This window comes from Poeciliopsis prolifica, unplaced genomic scaffold, assembly GCF_027474105.1.
Source record: "Poeciliopsis prolifica strain line A6 unplaced genomic scaffold, Auburn_PproV2 SCAFFOLD016, whole genome shotgun sequence".
In the NCBI taxonomy this organism is placed as follows: domain Eukaryota; kingdom Metazoa; phylum Chordata; class Actinopteri; order Cyprinodontiformes; family Poeciliidae; genus Poeciliopsis; species Poeciliopsis prolifica.
Window position 1 is genome coordinate 2,905,632 of NW_026562391.1, and position 19,541 is coordinate 2,925,172.

General features: G+C 40.1%; 1 protein-coding gene across 5 annotated transcripts in view; it reads left to right on the forward strand.

Moving 5' to 3' along the window:
- pnpla6 (patatin-like phospholipase domain containing 6) overlaps positions 1-19,541 on the forward strand; it is a 33,932-nt gene that overhangs the window by 12,014 nt on the left and 2,377 nt on the right. For 2 of the 5 annotated variants that reach the window (XM_055040891.1, XM_055040892.1), the window contains exons 15-38: positions 506-577; positions 1,276-1,376; positions 1,563-1,742; positions 2,464-2,541; positions 2,622-2,827; positions 3,010-3,141; positions 4,235-4,358; positions 4,450-4,563; positions 5,349-5,424; positions 5,553-5,702; positions 5,811-5,874; positions 7,033-7,201; positions 7,281-7,463; positions 7,560-7,678; positions 8,182-8,338; positions 8,485-8,601; positions 9,248-9,317; positions 12,879-12,995; positions 15,610-15,726; positions 17,797-17,945; positions 18,061-18,213; positions 18,657-18,773; positions 18,895-18,982; positions 19,248-19,387. In XM_055040891.1, coding sequence (XP_054896866.1) covers positions 506-577; positions 1,276-1,376; positions 1,563-1,742; positions 2,464-2,541; positions 2,622-2,827; positions 3,010-3,141; positions 4,235-4,358; positions 4,450-4,563; positions 5,349-5,424; positions 5,553-5,702; positions 5,811-5,874; positions 7,033-7,201; positions 7,281-7,463; positions 7,560-7,678; positions 8,182-8,338; positions 8,485-8,601; positions 9,248-9,317; positions 12,879-12,995; positions 15,610-15,726; positions 17,797-17,945; positions 18,061-18,213; positions 18,657-18,773; positions 18,895-18,982; positions 19,248-19,387 — 2,993 coding nt within the window. The remainder of the gene's footprint in view (positions 1-505; positions 578-1,275; positions 1,377-1,562; positions 1,743-2,463; positions 2,542-2,621; positions 2,828-3,009; positions 3,142-4,234; positions 4,359-4,449; positions 4,564-5,348; positions 5,425-5,552; positions 5,703-5,810; positions 5,875-7,032; positions 7,202-7,280; positions 7,464-7,559; positions 7,679-8,181; positions 8,339-8,484; positions 8,602-9,247; positions 9,318-12,878; positions 12,996-15,609; positions 15,727-17,796; positions 17,946-18,060; positions 18,214-18,656; positions 18,774-18,894; positions 18,983-19,247; positions 19,388-19,541) is intronic. The other 3 variants (XM_055040893.1, XM_055040895.1, XM_055040894.1) reach the window with 2 other exon arrangements.

A 19,541-nucleotide genomic window follows, 5' to 3' on the forward strand; every position in this document is an offset into this window, starting at 1 on the left:
TTTTCTAGGACTGGATAAGTTTGGGAAAATATATTTGTGTTTCGATAGTTTCTTTCCTAGACCATCGCCGAAATGTTGTGAGCTTGTTTCCGTCCTCCTTCCTTTTCTCATTGTGTCTTTCCGTATTAGTTGTGCCCTTTCTTTTTTTTTCTCGATCCTGCCTTTTTTCTTGCGACCTTCCTCCATTTTTCCTTGAACCTTTAGTTTTTCTTTTTGGAGACTTACTTCCTTTTGCGTTGTTCCTTCTTCTGTCCTTTTTCTTTCTCCTTTCTTATTTTTTCCTTCTTCGTCTTTCTTTATTTTTGTATTCATTTATTCAATGGTCCAAAAGTTGGCCACTTTGTTTATCTGCCATAAAATCTCTGGAATTCCTTTTTTATTTCGCACTTATAAATGGACTACAAGGTCTGGAAACACTTTTTTAAAAAATGTCTGGAAATTTTATTCCCCAGAATTAGTTTTTTAAGAATGTCCTGCTGTTTTCATGCATTTCGTTTAATCACAGGGGTGGACCAAGGAAAAGAAGGAGGTCCGCCAAATCTCAGCAGAACAATTTCCATGCCGGTGGATATCTCTGGTGAGAGACTTTTGGTCATTATTTAATGGTTTTCCAGTTTCAACAATAACAAATTTGAATTGTTATTTACTTTTGCAGTTTTCTCGTTGACCTATTAATAGGTCGGGTTGTTTATTTGCAGCCTGCATGTTTGAAATGTAACCCATCTGAGAAAAATTAAAGAAAGAGATTAAAGAAGTCTCTGTGTGACCATGGAAACATCATGTCTTTTTTTATTGATGCTGTGGGATGTTGAACCAATCTCTGGGCCTTTTTAGCCCTAAAATCATTTTTAATTTCCCCTTTATGGACTTTAAAAGATGAACTGATTGCTGCTTAAAAGACAATATTTTCAATCCAGATCACTTTTTCTAAACTGTTCCAACTGCAGTTCTCTCACTCGGTTATTAGGAAGTAATGACTTGTTGGTTTATGGTTTTATGACCAAACAGATGGTGAGAAATGAAAATCAGCAGAGCGAAAAGCTTAGCTTGGCAAAATAAAACGAGACGATTCTGTGATGTGCCTTTTGAAGTTATGACACATCAGAATAATAATTTGTTCTCAGCAGATGTTGTGCTGGACAAATCATCAAGGAAGCAAGCATTGATGCTTTCGCTTAAATTAAAACTCTTTTTTTGTGTGTTTGTGTGGAGAAATGACTGAATTGTTTTGTTTTTTTTTCTTAACTTACATTTTTACTTTTTCTTTTTGTGCAGGTATTCAGAAAAGCGTGAAGTCAGATTTTGACATGGCGTTCGATCGAGGGCGGATTTCTGCCTCTGCAGAAGACGGCAACACACCTCCAACCTTCAGTCGGGTCGGTGCACAAATAAGACCATACGCTCACCTCTGGCTTCCTCGCACGTGTAAAAGTGTATTCAGTTTCGCTTGACAACAAAACCTGAAGCCACTTTTAACTTGTGGGAGCGAGGAAGCAAAGCAACTCATCTAAATGTAGAGCTTATGAAAGGTACCATTTTGAAACGATGGTTTTTCTTTGCAGTCCGTTTCCCACGAGCAGCGTGAGAGGAAAGTGACGGTGGAAGAAGTTCCGTCAGGGATCTATTTGTATCCTGATCAGGAATCGGGTGTAGACAACATTTTTGCACCGTCATCCAGTCGGTGCAACCCTTCGATCTTTGAGGAAGCTCAAAAAGAAGTTCTCAAACTCATGCGAATTGAGGTATGGTTTAGCTTTTCATTCAGTTACATTCAGTTCCTTCTTTTTGTTTCTTTTCTTTTTTATAGAATTGACGTCAAAGTTTTTTGTTGTTGTTGTTAGACTGTCCAGTGAGTCGCCACGATATCGGAAACCTGACAGATCAATAAATAGCTTGAGCAGAAATGTCATAAGCAATTGTGCCATCAACACATTAATAACGCATTATTCCCGCTGCCTCCGGCTCAGAGGAGGGAGGAAGCGCTGAGCTGAAGGCGCTGGGGTGCGCCTTCAAAATAAAAGCATGCGAGTAGAAGATTTAAAAATTATTTGCAACTGCGGTGAAAATATTGGGTGGGACGAATGTGACAGTCACATTCCTACGTTCCTACGCCTATGGTTGGGACTGAAAGAGGGCATTCTTACTTTGCCTTTGTACTTTCTTCTTTTTATTGGTGTAATTTCTTTTGACATTTAAGCCAGACCACCTGCTAACCTTTTCTATGCAGAGGCTAGTTTGTTTACTGTCACATTGTCCAAATTCTTGTTTCCAATCAACCAATGCACTGATTAAAATGTTCACTTGGATCCACAATGTTTTTTGTGTGTGGTCATTCATTTGTCTGAATAATGTGTCTGCAAACAGAGTCCCATGTGAAGGGTCTCCAAAGTGTCATGCACGTGCATTTTGTTCGACTTTATTTTCCTCCATCTTCATCCTGACACCGTGTCTCCACTCTTTTAGGATCCGGCTTTGTTAAGCGGGAAAGTGACGATGCACTATGCGAAAGCTGGAGCCGTTTTAGCAAGACAGGGAGACCAGGTAATTACTCTACCAGATGCTGATTGATCATGTGTGGTAGCTGGCACAAAAACAGTCTATTTCCATTCGTGGTCCCGCAGGATGTGAGTCTGCACTTCGTCCTGTCTGGTTGCCTGCATGTTTACCAGCGAATGATCGACAAACAGGACGCCGTCTGCTTGTTTGTGACCCACCCAGGAGAGATGGTAGGCCAGATCGCGGTGCTCACCGGAGAGCCCCTTATCTTTACCATTAAGGCTGTCCGAGACTGTACTTACCTGAAGATCTCAAAGTCAGATTTCTATGAGTGAGTGTTTTCCTCTTTTCTGTGGCCAAAGTATACGTGCTTGAAAAGATGCTAGTTATGAGCTCGGTTTAGAATGATCAGCATGTTTTCCTCTGAATTAATCTTCTTAGCCAAAGCAAATTGTCTTGTTCATCATTGCTGTTCACTATTTCAGTACTCCTCCTCGTTTCTGCCCCCTGCAGGATTATGAAGGAACAGCCCAGCGTGGTGCTGAGTGTGGCCCACACGGTGGCCATTCGAATGTCAGCTTTTGTCAGGCAGATGGACTTTGCAATCGACTGGATGGCAGTTGAAGCGGGCAGAGCCCTCTACAGGTTTGTCCAGGTTTTCCTCACACAGATGCACAGAGACAAATTTGCATTTATTTGCAATAAAGGAAAATATTTTGCTTGCTGTTCTCGCACAGTTCAGCTGCATGTTTGTACAGTCTTTACTGATGGATGATGCATCTCAGTTAGAATAAAAGCTTCCATTTTTTTAAAGTAAAAGTGGAACTTGGACAACTTTGTGACAATACGAAGGGATATATTTACTTTCTGTTACTCTAAGGATTATAATTTAAAGCTAATTTAAAAACTTTCCTATTCAGTTCCTCAGTGAGTTGTCGTATTATCTGTCTCTTTAAAAATTGAGACAAATTAAAAGGACAAAAGTATTTATTTATTTTTTGGTACAGAAATCTTAAATCCATAACATGGACTTGAGAGTTGTCCAGCAGACTGTGACTTGGATTTGTTTGAAATTTCCCCTGTCGTTTCTACCGCACTTTTTCCGCCCGCTGAACTTTCCATTATTCTTGTTAGAAACAGAGCTTGATTAACTTCTTTTGTGGCTTACCCGTAATTATTTAAAGTTATTAAAAATTAATTTGGGGTTCTAATTAGTTGTAAACTGTTAGCATGAGGCCAAACAGTTCCGCTTCATCAAACCTCAAGACGTGTGTCCAGAAACGAGGATCTTTTGGAGTACTGGCTTCCTCCTTGCTGAGTGTCCTTTCAGCCAATAACAACACAGAACATGTTTCACTGTGAATAATCACTCTTACAAGCTTGAGCCAGAATCTTCACAACATCTTTTGCTTTTTGGATGAAAATCAATTATTTTCTGGGACACCGAATCCATCTGCTTAGCAAAATCATGTTGGTCATTTTGATCGACAATAAAACAAGAGACATTTGATCTTTTAATTTGTATCAGCTGTATGTGCTGAAACCAAAGAGAATATCGTACATATCACTACTTGAAATGAATCCATAACAAATTAATAAAATAAATGTTTCATTCACATTCAGATTTACTGACATGCGTCAGTATTAAGACTCTTTTTGCGTTTTACTAGCGAAAACATCTCAAAACGCATCTGCATGTTTTGCATCTTTTGCGATGATGGCGGCTGTTTAACTGCAGACAAGACGACCAGTCGGACTGCACCTACATCATCCTGAATGGGCGTCTGCGATCGGTCATCCGTAAGGCGAACGGCAAGAAGGAGCTGGTTGGGGAATACGGCAGAGGAGACCTCATTGGCGTCGTAAGCATATTTGGTTTTCTCTTCTCTGGAGCAGACGCTCGGCTCTGTATCAAACTCTGGGTTTTGGAGCAGGATCTTGTTTGTCCTTCAGGTGGAGGCGTTGACCAAGCAGCCCAGAGCCACCACCGTGCACGCCGTGAGGGACACGGAGCTGGTCAAGCTGCCAGAGGGAACGCTCAACAACATCAAGAGACGATACCCGCAGGTGAGACGAGCGCATTGTTTAAGACGCCGCGATCTCTGCAGCTTTCACACACAGTTCTGAAAGGTCTGGATAAGTATGATATATTAAAAAAAAGGAAAATTTCATATAAATGAGGCACTTTTCACATACATTTTTATTGAAGTGGCATCTTTCGTCATTGACTTGCGGCGTCACAATTTGAATTTTCATTAAATTCTTTGATTGCCTTGCTTATCGAGAATCTTCAAATGCATGCAGAAATAAAAATAAAAAAACAACAGCATAAAACGCAAAACTTTTTTGTCTTCTAGACCTTGTTGTTTCAGAGTTTTGAAATAAACTTGTGGTTCTTAAATAATTGGAAAACCACAATTAATAACGTTTACATTATAATTTACTAATTTTATAATTAAGTTTCATTTTCGAGAGCTTTACTTGTTTTCCTCTGTTGCTCAGCAGACAGGGCGACTGGTCTGCAGCTGTTGCTATGAAGCCATAGATTTTGGGTCTTTCAGATGATCAATAATGACTCGTGTCACTTCTCTCCTGAACATGAATACATGAAGAAAACAAAATAAATACTTCAACAATCATATTTACAACATATGTGATAAATCTGTGTAAAATATTACCAAATTTTATTACATGTGTGCTTTTTGAGCTGCACATCATTTCTATTTTTATTTATGGACATTTTTATGTCATCACATACGTAAATACTTTATTAATTTATTGAATTGTGTACTTTCATGGCTGCTCTTCTGATTCACATGTTTGTTTTGGTGTTTTTTTTTCTTTTTCCTTAGGTTGTGACGAGGTTGATCCACTTGTTGGGCCAGAAGATTCTGGGGAACCTGCAGCACGGTCGGGGGCCGTTCTCAGGTCAGAGGATGACTAAACACACCTCCGTCTCTCTTTCTCTCTCTCTGTTCTTTTCTCTCTGTCTCTTTCTGACGGTCTGACGGTCTGTCTCATGCTCTCTCTCACACTCTTTGCTCCCCGCTCACCAGGTTCGGCGCTGAGTTTGCCAAGTATGACAAAAAGTGCAGATGTCACCAACCCCGCTAGTAACCTCTCCACTGTGGCTGTGCTTCCTGTGGGTGACGATGTGCCAATAAGCGCCTTTAACTTGGAGCTCAGCCACGCCCTCAGTGCCATCGGTAATTCCCCCCCTTTCACTTTCTGGACAATATTTCTCCATATCGGCGTGTTCTCTTAATCTTGTTTTGGTTTATTTATTTTACCTTGTCCCCGTTTGACACTCGAAGGCCCCACTCTGCTGCTCACCAGTGACATCATCAGGGAGCGCCTTGGAGCCTCTGCTCTGGACAGGTCAGTCTGCTGCTCAGGGAAGCATTTCCCTTTTTCACTATATATATATATTTTTTCTTACTAATTACAAACATGACTTCCAGAAAAATGTTAAACATTTTTAAAATTCAACACATACTAAATCCGTTTCATACATCAAATTGTTTAAAGTTTGTTTAATTCAAATTTGATTCGATGCCTCTTCGTCTAAGCCAGACGTCAGTCATTTTGCCCTCAAAGACAAAAATAATTGAGCCGCAGTTTCTCTCTCTTGATATAATTTGTTATTTTTAAAGAAACACCATTTTATTTCTATTTGTAAGTTTTAAAAAATTAGAAAATTTAAACATTTTCTTCCATAGAATGATGATATTTGTGGAATTTTTTAAATCACATTTTCCAAATAAGATAGATCTAAACATATATCAATTGTACTTTTTGGTCATTCTGTTTTGAAAATTTTATGCAATTAACTCCATTAAAAAGAACTGTGTTTGGTTTACATCCATGTGTAAAAACACAACAGTGGGCTCTCAGTTATGGCTGTCGCAAACCACGCCTGTAAAACTAAATTCTGAAAGCTAGAGAGCCACTTTTTCATAAGAAAAAATGTTAAATCTGTGCATTTTAAAAGCTCAATCATAAAAACATTGTTTATTTTATACATTTTTTTCCATTTTTCTCAACGTTGGATTACACAACCACAAACGGGCGTGGGATCCACCTATTCAGCATTTGTATATTCAAACTGTTTGCGAATGTTTTTGTGTACCGTAACGCCAAACACAACAAATTCTGACGTACGCAAAAGAAAAAGCTTCTTGGGAAGTTGAAAGTACCTCAGAACAATGCTTAATGACAGGCTGTTGGCTTTTCACAGCAGCCAATCCAGGAGCCCCATTCATTTTCCTTGGAGCTGATTGGCTGTACCTGCAAAGGTTAAAATAAGTAAGACTGCAGGTGTTGGCTTCGGTAGTAGTGTAATTATAGTTGTTTTCAGGCAAAGCTGTTAATCGGGACTCTGGAAGATCCAAAGAGAACTTTCTGCCATGTTTGTGATGTTTTATTATGGCAACATTATCTCACTGGCATGTCAGACCTTTAAGCTCTTGTTTTGCTTTTAAAACCTTCGGTGTTGCTGGAATAGAACAACTTTCCTCCTCTTCCTGTTGATTTCAGCATCTATGAGTACCGTCTTTCTGGCTGGCTGGCCCAGCAGGAGGACATCAATCGAATTGTCCTGTACCAGACGGATAGCAGCATGACGCCGTGGACGCAGCGCTGCATCCGGCAGGCTGACTGCATCCTGATAGTGGGCGTGGGGGATCAGGAACCTGCTCTTGGGGAGGTGTGTGTCCGCCAGCAGAGGACTGTAAGGGTAATAACTGCACTGTAACGCGCCTCTCCTCTCGTCGTCGACCCTAAAGTTGGAGCAGATGCTGGAAAACACGGCCGTCCGCGCGCTGAAGAAGCTCATCCTACTGCATAAAGAAGACGGACCCGGTCCGTCCAGAACCGTGGAGTGGCTCAACATGCGCAGCTGGTGCTCGGGTCATCTCCACCTGAAGTGTCCCCGCAGGGTCTTCTCCAGACGCAGCGCCACCAAGCTGGTACATTTCTGTATACTTTTAATTATAGTTGACATTATAATTATAGAACCAAAGAGCTCATTTTCATGCGTTGCAGTTTGTATTTTGTCTTCGCAGAGGGAAGTTTATGAGAAGGTGTTTCAGAAAACGGCAGACAGACACAGCGATTTCTCTCGGCTGGCCCGAGTTCTCACTGGAAACAACATCGCGCTGGTGCTGGGTGGAGGCGGAGCCAGGTGAATCTGAGTAGCTGTTTAAGTAGCCGACTAGCTAACTAGCTGCTAATGTACATCTGCTGGTGAGCTAGCTTCTTTTGCATCCATCACAGTCATCTGTGTGTGACTTCATTGCCGACTGGCTGAACAATTTTGGTCTTCACCACTGGCTCACTTCTGTTACCAACCTGTACGATGCTACAGTCATTCTATGCTAACAAAACTTGACACTGAAATAGAAATATTTCATTTATGCATTTCTATCATGATATTGCAGGGTTTCCCTCAGTGTATTATAAGACTGGCGGCCCGCCATGCTTTACTGATTACTGAAGTAATTGTTATTTGCGGCCCAAAAATTCAACCCGGCGGATCAAATTCAAGAAAAAAACTTGAAACTTTTAAAAATAAAAGTACTTTTAGTGCATATCCATTGAATCAACAATTATTTTGTGCAAATAATGTGAAAATTCACTTCATCTCATACTCATAGACTCTCACATCCTGTGCATTTTGTCCTGCAGAGGCTGCTCACATGTGGGGGTGATTAAAGCCATGGAGGAAGCCGGGATTCCCATCGACATCGTGGGCGGCACGTCCATCGGCTCCTTCATCGGAGCGCTGTATGCCGAGGAAAGGAGCGCCGTTCGGACCAAACAGAGAGCCAGAGAATGGTCCAAGGTTCTGTGCAATCCCTCGCTGTATCCATTCTTGTTCCATTATTTTTAACGTAGTGGCTAGTTTACATGTAAGATGGAAACAAGAAGTATTAATGTAACTGAGTGATGGAATAGAAGATGATGTGTTTTTTGTTTTTTATTTAACAGGCGATGAATTCAGTATTTAAAACGGTCCTGGACCTCACCTACCCCATCACTTCCATGTTCTCCGGCTCGGCCTTCAACACCAGCATCTATAATGTGTTTGAGGACAAGCAAATTGAGGCAAGAGATGTTTTTTTTTTTCTCTAGCAAGAATTTTCATATGTAGTCGTTCGTGATAGATTTCCCACTCGCTGGGTTTGTATGGGTGCTTGAAATCCTTAAAAATGCTAGAATCTCATTTTGGTGTTCTCAAGGTTTAGAAAGTTTTGAATTTCTGTATAAAGTCCTTGAAACTGTTTGGCGCTGAAATACAGTGCAATCTTAACATTTGATTGAAAGCCTAAATGTATTCATAGTTGACACCAGATATTTTAAGAAAATAAAAAGACACTTTTTTCACTCTGTCTGACCAAACAGTGTCAGACTAAGTCAGACTAAATTTCTCTTGTTTTAGGTCAGTCGCAATTAATAAATATGTTCCTATTTACTAAATGCAAGAGAACTTAGCAAGAGCTTGAGTTTCAGGTGTATACTTTACTTATAATAGAGAGATTTAATAACAGTAATAAATGACATTATAAAATAGTGTATTGGATCTGTCTAATTAATTTGTGTTGTTTTTATCTCTAACATGCTCCTGGGAAAGTTTGAAAACTCACTTTAAAAATGCTTAAATTTTACTCTGAGAAAAAAGTACAAACCTTTGTTCTGTTAATATTGACAAAAAAATACGGCAGCAGTAAAAGACCCTGTCTTTAACCTTCAGGACCTGTGGCTGCCATACTTCAACGTCACCACGGACATCACAGCGTCGGCCATGCGCGTCCATCAGGACGGTGAGTCGGAGCCGGGCTGAGTTGAGCGCGTTACAGAACCAATGCAATGGCATGTCACTGCAGTCAGTCAACCATCAAAAACTATTCTGGACAAGTTTTGCATCTGCTGGTGTTGCATCTAAAAATAATCACAGTTTGAATAACCCGGAGCACAAAGCGGATGAAAACCCGACTTTTAGACTGATTGGGCTTAACGATGGCAGAGATTTGCTTTATGAAGCTGCTGGGTTCATAACCTCCACTGCAGAAACACTGAGGAGAACTATAAATCACACCAATTGTAGTTTGGCAAGAAGAATGTTTTAAAAACTTTATCAAAGCGTAAAATGTCAGAAATGAATGTGACTGTAGCTTCTGGAAGGTCCAGATCTTCATTTCCAGCAGAGGTCAAAACGTTGACCTTTCAGAAGGTCAACGTTTTGACCATCCAAAAATTTGATAAAAGCGATTTATTGCCCAGCTCTAGCAACTGTTACTCTGAAATGTATCTTCATTAAAAGATCATGATTAGCACAGTAATATTGATTAATTATTGCCCATTAACCAGTTTTATTTCTTTTTAATTAATTTTCTAAACCGTGATTCACCTCAGAGAACCTCAGGCACTTCGTCTCCAACCCTGACTTCCAAAGACTCGTCAAGTCTCGTTCAAGTTTCTCGTTAGCGTTTGGATCGAGTGGAGGTGGTGGACGTTAAATGTTCTCGCCATCAAACAATTTAACGGCAGACATCAAAGTCCAAAACAGCTTTAATTCACATGTTCACTGTTTGCGATTCTGCACGAATAATCCTCTAATTGTGTTTGGATTAGCTTCAGCTGAAGAGTTAACCTGTTGAATGCATTTTCTGAATGTGTGAAATCAAATCCAGCGCTCTTGACTTCCAGTCAACGTAATGTTAAGCTATTCTGTGCAGCATTGTGCGTCACATTGACATCTTGCTGCTTTAATTGCATTTTAGCTGCTGGTTTTATGGAGCTTAAACGCTGGATTTGATGAGTTGGTAGTCCTGCAGGAATGCTGCTGATGTTTGCATCTTCGTTTGTGTTTGGACTAACTGCTGAAGCAAAGCTTTTCCTCTGTCATTGCTTTCGTTATGTGTTTCATCTAGACTCTTTCTTCCTCTTCTTTTCTCACTTCCTCTACATGTTCCTTCTTTTCATAAAGTGCTAACGTTTTTTTTTTATTATTATTATTTATATTAGTGTAAATATGCCTTACTCTGATAGCCTTTTAAAGCTTCTGCCCTAGATATAACCTGTGTGGATGTTGATCCTAAATCACAAAAGTGCCCTATTACGTCGGTGTCAACATGTAGGATCCAGAACACATCGCTTCTTAAATCTTTTCCAATCACCCCCCTCCAGTAACGTACTATGTTGTTCCTGTCCTATGTTCACTTTCATTCTTTGCTTCCTGTAGTTTTTATTTGATACCATTTCAGTACTCCAGGTTTGAGAAGGAAAAAACTTAGAAAGCCACTTGTTGTTATTTTTGGCCGTATCCCGACATTGAAGCAACAGAGATTGCACAAATGTTGCTGATTTCCCCATTAATCTTTATGGAAAAATAATTACATCTCTAGTAGTTCAAAACTGACGGTCTCCTCACTCACTCTTTCTCTTCCCTTTTCTCGCTTTTCCCGTTGTCTTAGTGGTTCTCCCACGTCAACCGTTTGAGCTGGTCTCCTAACAACACTAATGCTATGTTTAGCTCTATTTTAAAGCACCGATCATTCAGAAGCCGACGTTCTAAACAAGTCTCGTTGCGTAATTCTCAATCCTCAACCATTAAGTTTGACTGACACTAATCGAAACAAGTTTTTCTTTGCTTTAGTTTATCATTCAGAATTTGTCTGCCTATTTTTGGAGTCTTTAAAACAAATCTGATTGTATTTGAAAATATACAACTGCAAGTTTGAATTAAAAACGCATATGCCGTGTTCCAAATTATTATGCAAATTGGATTTAAATTATTATGCAAAAAAGCTAACATTTTTTATTGTGCTATTAAATTTATAGATGATATTGTGTGTCAGGGCTCTTTGAATCACTATAATTAATTTCAGGGAGCTGGGTTGGTTAGTTTGTCTGGTGAGTTCAATTAAAGAAATCTACTTAAGAAGGATGTTTCACATTATTAAGCAGGTTTCAAGCAATATGGGAAAGAGCAAGGATCTCTCTGCTGTTAAGTGTGTTTAGCTCGTTCCTCCATCAGATACAAACGTTAAACTTGAATGACTTTTATAAACAGGAACAAGTTTTAAATCGATGGACAAAACACTTCTGGCATTGTTCCATTTAAATATTTGAACACTTCTTCAATCGGAAATGGCATTGTTAATTAAAGCTAGATTCCTACTACAGGTCTGACTTTTTAGAAACTGGAATACAACTGAGATTTGGGCCATTGCTAACATGCTTTATATATCACTAAATCAATTCTAATGTGTATATGGAAATCTCTGTCTGGTAAGAAATGCAAACTTAAAGGAGCATTTTAACCCCAAAGGCTTAAAGTATCATAGCTAGAGGATAACTGAATATGGACCCGGGGTAACATCTAAGAAGGAAACACCTGCTCCAAAGCAACACCTACAGGCATGACTGGAAGTTGTTTCCTTCCACAAGGACAAACAAAATCCCTTCTGGAAAAAAAGTTTTGTAGTTGGATGAGAAACATTTGGTCTCGGTGACCAGAGAAAGGTTGATGGAATCAGATTTTACAATTTACAGACACTTGGGGAAACAAAACCATCATAAACCAAAGGTTCGGGCGTGGCGAAGAGGTTTAGCGTGACCCATGTTTGGCAGCGGGTTCGATTCCCGGACCCTGCGACATTTGCTGTCTGTCTTCCCCTCTCTCCTTGCCCTCTTTCCTGCCAGCCAACTTTCACAAGAGCCCACAAAAACCTTGGGGATAAAAACAAAGGTTCATTGAAACTTTGAAACTGTTTGGCGTTCATAATGGATAAAATGGGCTAGCAGTAATCGTTTGGATTGGTCCAGATCTCAAGCTTTTTGGAAATGTATAAATTATGTTTAAAAGCAAGTTCCAACCAACCTAAATGATCTCTACTATGTCTGCTGATGAATGGTTAAATCTCAAGCCAGAATTACGAAAAAGCTTGAAGATGGAGGTGTATGTATTTATTTCACTTCAAACTTGTGCACCTTCTTTTAAAATTCAGGTTGTGGAACAGTTTAGATGCATTCTTAAAAGCCAATAAAGAGACTTTTATTACTATAATAAGTTGACCGGCGTTGTATAAAGAGATCTGGGATGCCCCAAGACTTTTGCACATTATTGTAAGTAGACTTTAGTGAGGAAACATCCCGTATCTTTCTGTTTCTTCTCTCCTTGGAGCTTCTTTAACTTTTTGTCTCTGTGTTTCAAGCCGTTTCTTGCTCTCAGTCTTTTGCCTTCTTCTGTGTTCCTTTCTCTGTCCTTCTCGTTTTGGTTTCTTTTCCTCCTTCTGTTTTTTTTTTTTTCTCCATCTGTGACGTGGAGTCCGGCTCATATTTGATGTGATCCTCCTTGTCCATCTCCATTTCCCCGACAGGTTGCGTCTGGCGCTATGTTAGAGCCAGCGCCTCCTACACCCCCTATTTACCTCCCCTGTGCGACCCCAAGGATGGCCACTTGCTTGTGGATGGTTGCTATGTTAACAATGTCCCAGGTCAGAGTTCAAACACCCACTCACCAAAAATCACCTCTCTCTCTCTCCCCACGGTCCCTGAATCGACGGTCAACCACTTGGCTACCCTCCTCTTTACTGTTACCCCAGTTCTCCTTTGTAACTAACCCATCCTTGACCAGGTGGACATTGGGAGCCCATGGTTTGGAAGGAAATACTTTATAGATGTAGCTTGAGTATCCTGTTTCATACATCCTATTCTAGGTCCCACTGGCTTTGTGATGCACTCACATTCCCGTTCTTAAATCAGTGTGTTGGACTATAATCCAGCTATGCAACACCGCCGAGATCGGAGATGTTGCCCATGCATGTTTGAACGTCTTATGCATGACCATGAAGTTTCTTTTTGTCCAAGACATTTGAGCTAAAATAAGTTATTTTCCGTTGGAAGATCATAATATGACACAAAAAAATTATGTCTTTGCTGGCTTTTTTTTTTTCTTTTAGCAAAATTATATTTTTCTACAATAAGTTGAGGGTTAACTAGTTGATTTCAAAGCACCAGACATGGAGATAGCGATTTGTTGCGAAACTATGAACGTTGCTTGAACTTTTTCACATTTAATGTGTTCGACAAACACATATGGAGATAAATGCGTGACCAATATTGATAGATAACACATTCAGTAGAATTTTCAATACTTTTACTGAGCTCTAATCCAGAACATTCTGGGTAATGTAGACAGATTGAAAGACTTTAGCCGCCCAAACTCTCACGGGCAATTAAGCTAGGTTGGTGGTATCAAGTTACCGAGCAACAACCTGCTCAGTAACTTGCGCAGTAGCAGTTTCAGGTTTGGCCAATGTGCTTCATAACCACTTAAAAATAAACGACTATATGGAATGAAAACTGTGGCTTAAACAGGAAATGTCATATCACCAGTTTGACTGAATATTTAAAACAAAAAACTAATCAATAACTATTGATATTGACTGATAAGAAACCCTTATCGGGATACAGTTTTAGCCATGTCGCCCAGCCATAACATTAATATAAACATTGGCCACAAATGTCCAGACTTTTATTTGTGAAAGAAAACATTTGCCTTCAGTTTCACTGTAGGTCTGTCACATAATGTCCCAATAAAATACTTTGAATTTCATGGTTTTACCATGAATAAAATGTGAAAAAGTTTAAGAATGATAAATATTGTTGCGGAGCGTGGTATGAAGTCTGCAGAAACCTCAAACCTGCATCATGTGGTTTCTGTTGTTACTGATTGCCGTGCGTTTCAGAGAATCTAAATGTTTCTGTCCCCGTGGGCCGAACTGATGCCAATTTTTTTTTTTTTTTTAATTTATTATTATTATTTTTTTCCCTGGGAGCGTGACACTCCTGTTTTTACTTCAATCATCTCTGCCTACAGGAACATGTTCAGCATCTCCTGCTCAGCTCCTGTTCTCCTCCCTGGCTTTGCTTCCTTTTATCTGCATGCCAGTTCTTGAAGATCAGCTGTAAATATGAGAATATGTGTTCTGGATCCTGTTGTTGCACACTTCAAACCCTTATATAAACCCAACAAAGCCCTTGAATTGAAATTTAAGCTGGTTGCCTCTCTATAGTCATGTTTTAGTTGGATAATCCCACATTAGCAATCAGCATACTACATGCACAGCTGCACCCCTCGCTTTTCTCTGTGGTGCTCCTTATCCTTCCAACCCATGCAGCGTCTAGCCTTCTCCTTCCCCCTGCTGGCTCTGAGCTGTACTGCAGGACTGAGTAGGCTGGTTGCTTCTCTGCCATGTTCACAGTATCAGACCTTGAAATGTTGCCCATTCAACAACTGCTGCTGCTTTGTCAATAGAAACATTGCAAGTAAAGGAGTTTTGCTTTTTAGCTTCCTAGATTGATAGCTAGATATATTGATAGATGTATAGCTAGCTAGATATCTAAATAGATTTATATTTGTATATCTAGATATTTGGATATCTATGTATCTAAATAGCTTTCTAGCTAGCTAAATATCTAGCTTGATAGATAGATATCGATATATCTAGCTAGATACCTATCTAGATATAAAGATAAATATTCAGATCTATCTACATCTGGTTTCTTGATATCCTGATATGTTTTGATATCTGGAAATCTAGATATCTGTGTTTAAATATCTCATTTAATTAAATCTCAAGCTAGTTATTTGGCTATCTGTCTGTCTGTCTGTCTATCCAGCTATCTAACTATGTAGTGAGCTAATTAACTAGCTATCTAGTTATCTAGGTACTTACTGGCTAGATAATTAGTTAGCTAATTGTCTAGCTATTTAGCTATCTAGAAATTTACAATAAATAATTTCACACAATTAGAAGCAATGAAGCACTGTTGATGGGACACCATTTGGAGGTCTGTGATGGCCTCTGTGCTCTCTTAGGGGGTTGTTGCCATTTGCTTTATTACCTTTTGCATAAGTCTCACAGAGTCTAAAGACGAGCAGCACGGCAGTCCCAGCATACGCAGGGATCAGCTGCCGCCCTCTGGCTGAGCTCCCTCTGCTGTTTGGGTTGCGGTCTGTGTCAGCACTAATCAAATAAGCTATAGGAAACGTTACTGAGATGTTATCCCCCCCTTCCCCTCCCTTCCTCCTCCCTGGTGTGCCAGGCTCTCTGTGGCGCTATGTACGGGCGAGCATGACCCTCTCGGGGTACCTGCCGCCTCTCTGCGACCCCAAAGACGGCAACTTGCTAATGGACGGTGGCTACATCAACAACCTGCCAGGCAAGTACAGGTGGAGTCCCTCAGCCCCCCTCCCTCGACCAAAATGCTCCATGCCTCTGAATATCTGGCCAGGTCCAGGCAGGGGGGGGGGAGGTGTAGCGATGGATGGGGAAGCGCTGTATGATGGGGAGCCGTATTAATCAATTTACTAATGTTTACCTGTAACGGTAAGTAAGGAGGCAGGGTTAGATGAGGGTAGTCCAGTGGTGATGCTGAGTTTTCCCAGTCTAAAAAACATCAAACCAGTAAACATTGTCACGTAACTCATCTCACCTCAAGTGAAATATTGTTTTATTTTTGGCAGTTCAGTTAAGATAATGAATCTCGTATTTTACAGAGATTCATTACATACACAGTGATATATTTCAATCCGGTTTGTGTTCATTCTGTTCACGTCAATGTGAAAGTGCATTTCACATGAACGTTCACTTATTTTTAATTAAATAAATGAACTAAGGTTTTGATTATCCTATTAAGTACTGAAATGAACCTCTATGTAAGTCAAAATTATTCATACCCCTGGCAAATTTTGCTTAAAAATTGAAGTGAGGTCAGCTATATTTAAAAAAGACAAATAAAATAAAAAGGAAACTCTGTTGTGAAAATAAATATAATTGATCTTTTCCCATTATGGCTGAGCAGAATTTTACAGTTTATAATTTTACAGTTTATCTCGTCTCCTGGGTTGAGATGAGAGGTGGTGAGTCTTTCCCACCACCTTAATCTGTATCTCTCTTCTTATTAAGTCACCCCAAAATGTTATGGTTACTCCCACTCAGAAGGAAGTGTAGTTAAAATTGAATAGATTAATCTAAGCTTAAATCTGCCTGGTACATGAATAATTTCAGATCATAAAGGTGAATGCCTCAAATCCGTCTTCCACCAGTTCAGTTTTATTTCAGTTAAATAAATGATTGAATGTTCACTGAATACAACTCTGGTTTGAGGATGGGAAAAGTCAGCATTTTATTAAACTCGCAGCCATTGGTCCTGATGAACTGAAGTGGCTGAAGGGATTTTGACCCATCAAGCAGCCTGGTGTGGCTTAATTAAAAATTAGGTGGAGAATTTCCCTTTAGTCTTGCACTAAAGACAAAAAAAAAATCAAAGAATACTTGTTTTTATTTTGCACAACACACCAGTCTGTTCTGACAAGAAAATCCAAATTTGTTAAGTTGGTATTTCTGATTTGTTGTTGGGCTGGGCGATTTGGTATGCTGTCATTTATCTCATTTCAGAAATTTCTCTTTATTTATTTAACAAAAGGTATAACTGAAGAACAAAATTGGCTCATTTTTTATTTATTATGGCGCCCAATTTTAACTGGCGCCCAAACTGATTCCCAAAAATAAGCAACCCCGATGCAAATCGCCCAGCCCCAAGTCTGCCCGTCATTTTGAAATTATGAAGGAATTTTGATTTCTTCATTCATGCTCTAGATAATTACATTTACCACTTGAATAAATTTAAGGCAGCAGCACCCGGCCTTTATTTGACTCGGGTTGAACCCAGACTACTGCTTTAAGCTGTATACACTCACATTGTACTGATTAAGACTCCACAGAGGTAATAATCAGATGAAACACTAATATTTGGAAATTATGTCTCAACAATGAAACGTGGATGCTGTGTTTTTCTGAAAATCTAGACAAGACTTGAAGAAACCCCTTTAAATTAGTATCTTACATGTAATGAATTCAGCTGTTTTTTTTATTATTGTTTTTCCTGGCACATGCTGAAGGTTCATTGTTTGGGGGTTTCTAGATAGACTTCCTGTTTCTGTCCTTAAAGTAATTCAAAACCACAAAATTCTAAGACAAACAGAAAATCCACGATTTGGACTCAATACCTGTCGAACTGGATATATTCAGTTTTTATCTAACAAATTGACCATAAATAATCTGAAGTATGTCAGCATAAACCCACTTTTTTGTGGTTCAAACCCATCCAGACTCTGTGCCGCTCTGAGTCGGCGTCCAAACAATCGAACCCACGAACACGGTGGTAACTTTGTTCTGCTTTTTTGCTGCTGGTTTTCGCTTTTCCGGGTTGATGTTAAACGTCCAACAGCGGACATTGCGAGAAACGTGGGCACCAGGACGGTCATCGCCATCGATGTGGGCAGCCAGGACGAGACGGACCTCTGTAACTACGGCGACAGCCTGTCCGGCTGGTGGCTGCTCTGGAAGCGGATCAATCCCTGGGCAGAAAAAGTTAAGGTAAATACAGGATGGACCACTGAAACAATAGATAATTTATGTATGAAATCCACTAACTTTTCTGGAATACAGTCCCAGTACTCCAGCGGTTTGTTGGCCTAATTTCCTCCCTCAGGTGCCGGACATGGCGGAGATCCAGTCACGCTTGGCATATGTGTCCTGTGTGCGGCAGCTGGAGGTGGTAAAGAAGAGTGCCTACTGCGAGTACATCAGACCGCCCATCGACCGCTTCAAGACCATGGACTTTGGAAAGTTTGATGAGATCTATGTGAGTGACAATTTATTCCTAGAGCACGTTTAGAGCATGAAGCAGCACACCAACATTTACCATCCAGAGCTGCAGCTGGATCTCAGTGAAGTACGTTAATATTAGGAAGTTAATTTAGTTTAGTAATTCAACTGTTGCGATGATGTGCTGTAGAGCGGGAGCTTCTTAAAGAGACAGAGACCCAAATTGAAGGCCGTAACTTGCAAAGTCAAAAGTCTTTTTAGTCACGTTTGGTTTGTACAGGATTTTTATAACAAGTGAAGTCAACACAGTCACTTGATTGTGACGCACTCCTCCAAACTGAATATACACTCAAATACTTCAGTCATTCACCATATCTTTACATATTCTATCTTCCTAAAGTCCGGCCGTGTTATATCTCTAATTAGCTGGGGAAAAAAGTGCTTCCTGAAATTTTCAGCGTTTTTGAACGACTGTTGCAGGAGATCGGTTATCAGCACGCCAAGATGCTGTTCACCGGCTGGGCTCGGGGTGACATCATCAAGAACATGCTGAGGGATCACCGCTCGGCTGAATACAAAGACAGCAAGGGGATGGACGTGAGCCGCGCTACAACACACACACACCTCAAGAATACTATTGGTCTCCTGTAGAACACACACGTTCACTACAACAGGTGTGAATTTACAATATAAGGAGGGTGATCCTTTTGTCTCTCAGGTCAGCACATGTCCCGGAGCTGACTTCACAGATCTTGCGGAGATCGTGTCCAGGATAGAGCCGGTGCAAAGCTACGTCGCTACAGAAGGTGAGACCCGTCTCCCAGAACAGAGGAAATGTCCGTTCTGCCCTCAACGCCGTGTTTCTGGAACAAGCGTTGCTTTATTCACGTGTTAGGAATAAATGAGATTTGGAGCCTCTTACTTGATCCTTTTAGTAGTAATACCAATTAAAGGGTACAAGATAAAAAATTAGAATTTTCTGCTAGTCTAAATAATACCTACTAATAAATTAGGTGTTATTTATATTGTTATTTATACTCTATAATGGGTGCTTTAAATCTCTGTGTCCAGCGGAGGAGTCGGACTATCTGACGGAGTACGAGGAAGACGGGATGGACACCGTGAGAGAGGAAGAGGGAGATGAGGACGAGCATGAGGAAGTTGAGGACCTGTCCCCAGGAGAGTGGGGACAGAATGGCGTTTTTCAGACTGTGAGTCCTGAAATAAAATAAATAAAAGACACACAAAAACAAGAGATTTGGGTCTGCTTTTGGTTTCTGAACCGTCAAAGACTCTGTAGGTTTTTCAGGGTGTTAAACGCATTTATCTAAAATGAAGGCCTTTAATTTATTTATTTAAGCGTAA